This window comes from Camelus dromedarius, chromosome X (assembly GCF_036321535.1).
Source record: "Camelus dromedarius isolate mCamDro1 chromosome X, mCamDro1.pat, whole genome shotgun sequence".
NCBI lineage: Eukaryota > Metazoa > Chordata > Mammalia > Artiodactyla > Camelidae > Camelus > Camelus dromedarius.
The window spans coordinates 93,611,269-93,620,878 of NC_087472.1; the positions used below are offsets into that span (position 1 = coordinate 93,611,269).

At 39.6% G+C, this 9,610-nt stretch overlaps 1 protein-coding gene across 1 annotated transcript; it reads right to left on the reverse strand.

Moving 5' to 3' along the window:
• Positions 1-7,551: 7,551 nt before the first annotated feature.
• LOC105099155 (DDB1- and CUL4-associated factor 8-like) lies at positions 7,552-9,300 on the reverse strand. The gene has a single exon (XM_064483202.1). The coding sequence runs from the start codon at positions 9,298-9,300 to the stop codon at positions 7,552-7,554; it is 1,749 nt and encodes a 582-aa protein (XP_064339272.1).
• Positions 9,301-9,610: the final 310 nt, after the last annotated feature.

The window sequence follows — 9,610 nt, forward strand, 5'->3', positions numbered from 1 at the left end:
CATGGCTCTCCACGATGGTACTCTCCAGAGGGCTTCTTCCTCAAAAACTCTAGGAAGGGCCTAGATTTGCGTAGCACTGAAGTTGTAAGTGCTCTCTCTATGTACATGTATAAGAATAATCAACAGAAAGTTTTATAAACATTTTGATAGCAATTGCAAATTCCAGATTGGATCTTAAATGAATTTGACTTGACACTGCACAGAAATCATGGATCCATGATAATGACTGTTAGCTAAATCAGAGAGAGGCACCTCTTTTGTTTCCAGTGGAGTGAGGTTTTGCTGCACATTGTTTTTTATCCACTTCCAAGCTACATTCGAATTTCAGATAGAATGTCACTAATGTGATGACTAAGGCACATTTTTTTAGTTACAATTTTATTTTCAAAACTCTAAATTCCTTGAAAAACTTATATTCCCTTAGGAAGTTTATTTTCTACTTTTTGAGAAAATTAGGTTCAATCGTCTTCTCTCTTTTCAAAACTGCAGAATTCCCTCCTCCAGGGGTCTAAACTGATGGCCTTACCTCATATTTTACAGGACAGAAAGTCAAAGCAATGACCAAGCTCCCCACACCCATCTTCACACCACCAAACCTGTCAGTTTTCTTGATTGAATTCAGAACTTCAGGACTGATCTTGGAAAGGGCATTCCTCCACTAGTTTCTAGAGCACATCTCTTCAAGGGCCTGAATCCTAGAGTTTTTCACAATTCTCTACATCATTCCTTTCTTTCTCACACCTAGATGTCTACTGTCTGTATAATTTTTCTAATATCCTTTATCTTAAGAATAAAGTATAGCAATGATCCCTTAATCCTATATCTTATTCCAGCTATCACTTCATTTTTAAAATACTTCATAGCAAAACTTCTGGAAAGACTTATCTACACTCACCATTTTACTTTTTCTCCTCCTGTGTACCCTTCAACTAGTGCAAATCTTGCTTGCACTCTACCTCTATTCTAAAGATGTCCATAAAATTTTACTTACTGCAGAGACAAGTTTCCTGTTAAATGATCAGTGGTTTGAAGAAAGCAGCTATGCATGAATATTTTGTATAGTTCCTAAATACTAAGTACTTTACAACTTAGTTTGGTGAAATGTCTCCCTTTAAGAACACTTCTTTCTTTCAAGAATTTACTAAATGTTGTCCTTTAAAATTTCGTCTTTATTTCAATTTACACTTTTTATTACACTTTTATTAGAAGCAACTTACCAGAAGCACAGCATCGAACAAAACAGTCTAAGAAATGATGAAAGAAAGAACATTTTCAAAAGGTCACAAATAATGAAAGTTACTCAGCATGAATCACAAAATAAGCAGAGACTTGAAAAACCAAGGGAACTGAATTATTTCTACTGATATGATAAACATTACCAAATTATTATGGCTACTGAAGTTAGATATTTTTATCATGGAATTTTTTGATGTTTAATAGTTTTTTTGTTTTTTGAAATAATTTTAGATTTATAGAAAAGTTCCAAAGATAATACAAAGAGTTTCCACATACCCCTCAGTCAGTTTCCACTAATGTTAACATCTTACTTTATCTTGGTATATTTGTTAAAACTAAGAAACTAACCTTGATTAATTACTATTATCTAACCTGTGGACTTTATTCAGATTTTACCGCTTTGTCCACTAACATCCTTTTTCTGTTCCAGGATACCAACTTGCTTTTAGTCACCATGTCTCCTTAGGTTCTTCTGATCTGTGATAGTTTCTCAGTCTTTCCTGGTTTCCTATGACCTTGAAAGTTTTGAGGAGTACTGGCTGGGTATTTTGTAGAATGTTCCTCAATTTGGGGTTGTCTGATATTTTCCTCATGGCTAGACTGAAGTTATGGGTTTTTTCTCGTAGCATACTGGAGGCATATGTTATCCATGTGACTTTATCACTGGTGATATTAACCACCATCACTTGGTTAAGTGGTGTTTGGAGGATTTCTTTACTATAAAGTTATTCTTTTTCCTCTTCTTATATTCTGGTTTTTAAACACAAGACACTAAATTCTGCTCATACTCAGAGCGAGAGGGGAATCAAACTCCATCTCTTGATGAAGGGAGTATCTATTTGTGCTGTTTGGAATTATTTGGTAGAGAGATTTATCTCTTATCCCCAGTTTATTTATGTCAGGGTGGACTCATGATTTTTTATCTAATACTTTAGGTTATAATGTCATACCACATTATTTGGAATTTTTTTGGTCAAGTTGTTCCAGCCTTGGCCATTGGGAACTCTTTGTTGTTTCATGTGTCACTTTGATATACCCTTATCCCTCTTCCTTTCTGTCTGAAACTACAAGATGCTCCAGGTTTATTTTGTATATACTTTGTCCCAGCAGGTGCCAACTAAACTTTTTATCAGACATTTCTCCAAGGATCCCTGGTTCCTTTTATTGAAGAATAGTATTAGAAATCAAGATCTGGGTGCTGGGGTGCTCATTATTTCTGGGGTGTCACTACTCCCAGGGCCTCTCAGTGGAGAGAGCTATGAAATATGTTAGTATCCTAACCCATGTATACACACATTTCTATGATTATTTCTGCATTTATTCATCTTTATATAAATTATGCTAACCTAATTGTGAATTCTTACTGCTATCTCCACCTACCTCTAATTTGGTACTGCAGGGTTTGCCTAATCTTCCTTCCTGGCTTATCTATAACCTCCCTCTCTGACAGTAAGAAACCTGGTTTTCACCATCCATCATCCATGTACTTATTTATTCAACTGGGGACATATATGTAAAGCAGATTGAGAATTATTACTTAACTTGATTTCTTGTGAGAAACAAATTTGCCAACTAGAGTATAGTTTTGTATACATTTCTTTTGTGTTTAGCCTTACAGTTGCCTTTTAAAACACCATTTGACAAAGTTACTTAGCCAGCTTCTTTTCCTCTCACTTGCTTCAGTGAGGCTCTATCATACATTTATAATGGAGTTAGTTTCATTTGCCATAGTGTGTATTCCATTCTGAGGTCCCCTGACAGCCTGGTTGAATTTCTTTTAGTTTGCATATATTAAAGTTTACTCTTTTTGATATACGATGCTTTGGGTTTTGACAAATGCATTGAATCATATATCCACCACTTCAGTACCATACAGAGTAGTCCCATCACCCTAAAATTCTACAGGGATTTTTTTTTTTTTTGAGAAGAAACTGCTATGAGAAAGCACATGAAACAAAATCTTCCCCCCAAGTATTTGGTTTTATCTGATGATGGTGTTAAGGTAAATTTATTTCCATATTTCTAGAAACTTTTTAAAAATTTTGTGGATACACTTACTCACCAAGAATTCATAATTGCAAGCTTTTAAAATATTCATGAGTGTGACTATCAATTACCACTCACTAATCTCAGAGTATAACATCTAAGGCCCAAACCGTGTCTCTTACTTAGAGCAACTCACTGTGTAGAAAAGGGAGGCTACTCTGTATGATCCAAGATCTTAATGATTCTGTATCATTGATCTCAGTCCCTCGCAGTTTTGGTCACACCTGTCAGCAGAGAAAGATAGTCCCTAGAGTATCTGGGTCATTGTAGCTTTGCAGCAGAATAATCAAAAGAACCAGTCATTCAGGCTTAGCTGTCATTTGAATTTGATTCTAGACAGAGATTCATAAGCGACAACCTTTTCAGCTAATGTCATCCAGATCAATGTGCAGCTGAGTCTAGAAGTACTGTCCCTACCGCAGCACCTACTGTTTTTATATTTTGTATTTTACTTTTTGTTTTTCTTTGGTTCATTGTTGTTGTTTTGTTTGTTCTCCTCAGAGGCCTACAATTCAATTTCAGGGGCTTGAGTTGCTAACATGGCTGTCATATAGCTGACAGAAGTCCAAGGTGAGAATACAGCCAACTTAATACATGAAAGGTGACCCTTAAATGTCATCATTAATAGAATCTTGAGATGTGGGTTGTCAATTTCTATTGTCAACTGAACCAAATGACCATGCAGCAAAACAATGATGCTATGTACCACTATTTGTTGGATTAATTTAGTTGTAAATTCTGTTTGAGCCCCTACTCTGCACCTTTTTAGTTCAATGATTTTGGAAAGTTAACTTCTCTGAACTTGAGTTTCCTGTCTTCCATTTTACTATGGTTTGTATGTAGAACAACTGATAAATTACACTTCAGTATACTTGATGGGGTATATATGTATCTTATTTCCATAGATGGTTGCTTATATAATGGGGTTAGAAATAAAAAGGCTGCTGAAGCTAGGAAAGAAAAATTAATAACCCTGTACTTTGAATAAAGCAACAGGATAGGAAACTTTCCAACCTTTTCCAAGTGCAAACACCCAAAACCCCTAGTTCTCTCTAGAACACAGCTAGAGAATAGTGTACTAAGCTCCCTGTGAACCTGGACTGTCATACATCCATCTCTGAACTCTCATTGTCCAGTAAAGAAATATCTGTTAAGTGTTCCCTAAGGCTTTGAGAACTAAATCTAAAAATCTAAATCTCTCATTTTACTGTTGAAGAGATTGAAGTCGAGGCAGATTAAGACTGAAATTCAGAGAGATTGATCACAGAATGGCTGAGGTCCAGTCTATTGTAAATTTATTGATTATGCTTTTGGCTCACAACATGGTAGAACGAGCACTGCTGAAAGTCACTGTTGGACTAACAGAACTCACCAAAATGTTTTTGGCCTGCCATTTAGCAATTAGGCTCCATTATAATTTTTTCCATCTCTATTCTTTTCCACACCTGTCCTTTTAAGGAATGGCTGCCAGAAGATGTCTTTTTAAAAGTATAGTTTGGCATCTGTCACAACTTAATGCAGTTAAATTCTGTGCATAATTAGGAGACAATTATAATATTGCATAAAGGCCATGAGGGCCTACACAGAACTATTCTGTAGAAATTCCATATTGGAATGAAAATAATTGGTGTGGAAAATTGAATTTAAAGGTACAGTTTTGCCTTATTTGATAGTGTTGTTAGCTTTGCCCGTCATCTCATGGAAGGATGTTAGTGATATTTTATTGCTCTCTTCTATATACTAGTAGGACCAATATTTGCATAAATTAAAATGGTAACAATTACTTCTATTTTCTGGGACCTACTTTACCAGCTAGATTTCCACCTATAATCATACCTCATTTTTCAGATTATTTGACTCCTGCCTATCTGTTGATAGATATGTTTGTCTTAATCAAGTCCAACCTTTCTCTTTAGAGGACTTTTATTCCTCCAAATGGTAAATTGTCCAAGTAATCAGAGGACTTAACTCAATCCAAAGTAGTTAGGGGTGATTGTATCAGTCAAGGTTTTAACAGAATAACAGAAACACTGGGGGTGATATGCATACAACAGGTAACTTATAATAGGGACCTGATAGAGTGTAATTGTGGAAGCTGGTTAAGTAGTCTTCATAAGGCTTTTGTCTTTGCTTCAGGTGCTGGAGCCTGAAGTCAGCACAGCATTCAGGAAGGAGAGGTGGATGTGAAGTGAGGGGAGCAAGAGTAGACTGAAGTCCATGAGGAATAACTGAAACCCACAAGGATAGGCTGGAACTCATGTTGATCTTTCACTGCCCCCAAACCTCCAGGTTTGAGGACATGGATGCCATGCAGAAGTGGACACTCTTTTTTATGGAGCTGGTCAAGCTGAAGAAGGATAGGAGGGGACACTGGTATAGCTGTGGGCCTGGCTACTGCCTCACAGGAAGGTAAGCCAGCAGGTGAGTAATAATGTGCCCCTGACCCTACTTTCTGAGCATAAAGCAAATACGGTTACTACTTTACCTTTGGCTTCCAAATCTCTCTCCGGCTGCCTCTTGCAGCACAAGCAATCTCAGAACCACACAGTGGGATGTGAAGAAAGCTGTAGTTCACAGTACAAATCCCCCACAGAGGTAAACCTGTTTCTAAACAGCAGGTGAAAAAGTAACTGGATAATTAATCTGCTCTTGCCATTGATTGTTCTCTCTGCCTCTCAGTGTCACCAGAAATTCCAAGTGTTTTTTCAGTGTTTTGTTGATGTTGCTGCTAGTATATATCCCACCCAGTTGTGCAGAGTTGCCCCAAACTTGGGATTCTAGCTCCTAACTCTACTCTCTTTACGTCTTGTTTTAAACCGCAGTGCTTGGTTCAAACTCATTGGGTTCTTCTGGGACTTTTAAGGTCCTTTCCTGACAGCAGACCTTAGTAGGAGCTGCCACAGGCTCCCAGATCCCCAGGCAGTTGTCCTTAACTTTGAATCTCAGTGAATAGGAACTTGGGTCAAGTTATTTTGCATTCCAAAATCTAATCTCATTATGTAAATTTCTCAGCCTGCTCTTGAGGGGCTAGAGATAATATCCATTTTAAGGAGTATTATCAAAGGAAAGCCTCTGTCAGACCACAGAATGTTTTATCACATCCTTCTTTCCTAGCAAATATCTGCAAAGAAGGGTATGTTATACTTCACAAGGGTGTTGGGGTGGAACACAGGCCTCTGCATTCACTTACACAAATAGCAGGTGTGAAACAAAAATAAATATTATTATTGAACAGTAATTGGACATCCAGTACCAAAACTTTATTAAATAAGGCTTAAAACAAGATATTTTTAACAGCAACTTAACTCCTATAAACAGCTGAAGAAAATTTTTAAGCAATGCATGAATCCCTAATGGTGTATTTCTTCCAATGATATCAAAGTTATCTGTAAGCATAAACAACTCTTTATTGTAACATTAAGTTATTATTAAAGTTAGTTTAAGTATGTATTTTCAAATATTATGAATTCTTACATTCCTGGCTGGTAACTTATAGGAGATATTTGTCCCAAGAGGACTTCCTGGAAGGTAATCCTGTGGGAGTTCTCAAGCCATGAAAATTCAAGAGACTTAAGAGTGCAAACTATATAACATCATGCGATTAAATTTAATTCTTACCACCCTCCATGTGCTCAAATTAAATAGTATTAACATATGGACTCAGAAAATGTGAACAACCCAAGTTATTTATTGTGTAAGGATGAATTATCTTGTTAAGAATTTATCTACCCAACTCTTCCCTTTTCCTTTTCTGTGAGACTGAGTGTGTGTGTGTATGGCCATGTCCGTATTCATGAACAAGACCATGGTTTGCTTTATTGTACTTTTCTTTTAAAAACTAAACACATTTCTGAAATTTTTGTGTCAGTTGAAGAACTTAATCTTTATAATAAACTACTAAAGATGAAAGAAAAGGTGCCAGTTTTCAGTGTCAGAAATGAGAAGATAGATTCAATAAGGCTATTAATTTTTTCACCAGAATTAGGAACATTTAGAAGTCAACCATAAGAGAACAAAGGAAAAGAGGCATAAATAAATTCCTTATGCATTCACAAAGCTATAAGGGGTGAAGAGAGAGGAGTTAAAGGATCCAAGTGAGAGGAAAGGAATGAGGGAGGAAGAATGTGAAGCAGGAAGGAGGGAAGGTAGAGGAAGGAGATGAAAGAGGCTGTTTTTATTGGAAATAAAGGACAAAAGGCAAAACCATTAAACTAACTATTAAAGTCTGGCCTTCTGAGGTGCCACCGAGTTGGAGTGAATATGAGGCCTTCAGGATGGCAGGCACTGCACCCGGTCTTGATTCTCTTCCTCCTCGGATGGATTTAAGGTAGCGGAAGACTCATCCGAGTCTGCATCCATGGCCCCAACTCCAGGGCCTCTCCAGCGTCGGTGAAGACCTCTGTGTGTCAGGTGATGCATGAGGTACCAAAGCATGTGGCTGTCATACATGTCGATGTGGTGCAAGCTGTCTTCATCTCGTTCTTGTTTGTTCTTCTTAATAATATTCTTTAACCCAGTAAGCCTGTTGGTAGCTTTAGCTATGGGTGCCCAGATCTTAGCATCATGATCTAGGCCACTGGTTGCCATCACAGGCAGGTAAGGATGGGGTTCAAGACAGTTTATGGTCCCTCCTTTATCTCCCTCCATGAACTGAACAATCTGGCAGGATGATTTCTCCCAGAGAAAGATGTGGCCGCAATCACTACCGCTCACCACAAACTCGCTTCTGGGGCCATAGAAATTGACACCTTTGACTGTGGCATTATTTCTGTGCCCCTTGTATCTTTTAACATACTGGGCTCCATCACAGTGAGAAGAGTTGAAAAGATAAATATCTTCATCATTGTAACTGGCCAGGAGCTCTGTGCCATCGTGACTGTACACAACGCAGGTGATGTTTGGTTTAGAATTACAGTTGACCAGGTGATGCGGACAGAATTTCTTGAATACGCCATTATTCTCATTCTCATCAATTTTCCTCTGGTCATAAATTCTGACAAACTGATCTCGCCCACCCACTGCAAACTGGTAGATATTGGCAGGATTTACACAGATTGTATATAACCCTACTTTCTTCTCCTTCTCTTTTGTTACCACCACTTTTGAAGCGGGCTGGCCTTGTCTGAGATCAACGGCAAAGACAACTGCATCTTCACCTGAAGTGAGGAACTTAAAAGGGGAGTCTGGCTCCAGAGCCAGCTTGTGGGAGGCTCCCCTGTGCTGGGCCACACGCTTAGTATTCTTGCAGTGTGGTGCAGTAGACAGCTCTGCTGTGCGTACTTGCCCATCACGGGCACACGTGGCCAGGATGGAATCCCCACAGTTGGGAAGGAACTTGGCCTGAAAAACATTATTTCTGTGGCCACTCTCAAAGTTCAGCACTGGCTGCTGACGCACCCAGTCCCACAGAATCACTCTAAGGTCATCACTGCTAGTGGCCAGCCAGGTACCACGCTGGTTAAAATGCACAGTATTGACACAACCATTATGGCCTTCAAGCTCATACAGCAGGTGGAAACGCTGCACAAAGACTCTTGCCCCACAGGCCTCATATACAAAGCGGGCACTTGAACCCAGCTGCCGCTGGCGAAGAGCGTTAAGGACTTGCCAGCGAGGACGGGGTAGGGCAGATGTCTCAGAAGACACCCAATCCTCCAGGGCCCGATCCTCAGCCGATAAATACTGATTGTGGTTAGGCTCATTGCACGGTACCTGAGGCTGCTCTTCTGTCGATTCTTCCTCCTTGTTTTCCTCTCCTACTTCTTCTTCTAAGCTGTGAGGGAATTGGTTTCCATCACTGATCAAGAAATGGTCAGCGTCTACCATGCGTTCAAAATCGATGGAACTTTCTGCATCTGTGCCGGAACCGCCAGCATTTCTGGTCAATCTCAAGTTCATTTCAGCGTCTGAGCAAGTCTCCCTCACCGCCACCGCTCCTGACCGTTCCTCAGAGCGATCGGACAGGCTTCTGTCCTCTAAGTCCGGCAGGGCATCTGTGCTGCGTACGTTGTCAGACATCTTAAAAGATGCTTGCTGTCGTCGGTCGGAAGCGAGTAAAAGTCCTAAAAGTCTGAGGAAGGGAGTAGGCCCACCCTGAGTGGAGACCACCCGGCCGAGAAGGCACGCCTAACGGTTAGACGCCAACCAAGTAGGCCAAGCGGGAGGGGGAATAGCTGACTGAGGCCGTTCCAAGTATGGGAGCTGGTGAGGTTCAAAAGGCTTCGCCGCATCTCAGTCTCGCGGTACTTCGCGACCGCTTAGACTTTTCCAGAACCTGAGCCCTGCCCCCGAAGCCTTGGAAAATGTTCTTATTACAGAACCATCAGCA

Coding starts and splice junctions, on each gene's coding strand:
- LOC105099155 (XM_064483202.1), bottom strand. CDS start 9,300: ATGTCTGACAACGTACGCAGCACAGATGCCCTGCCGGACTTAGAGGAC.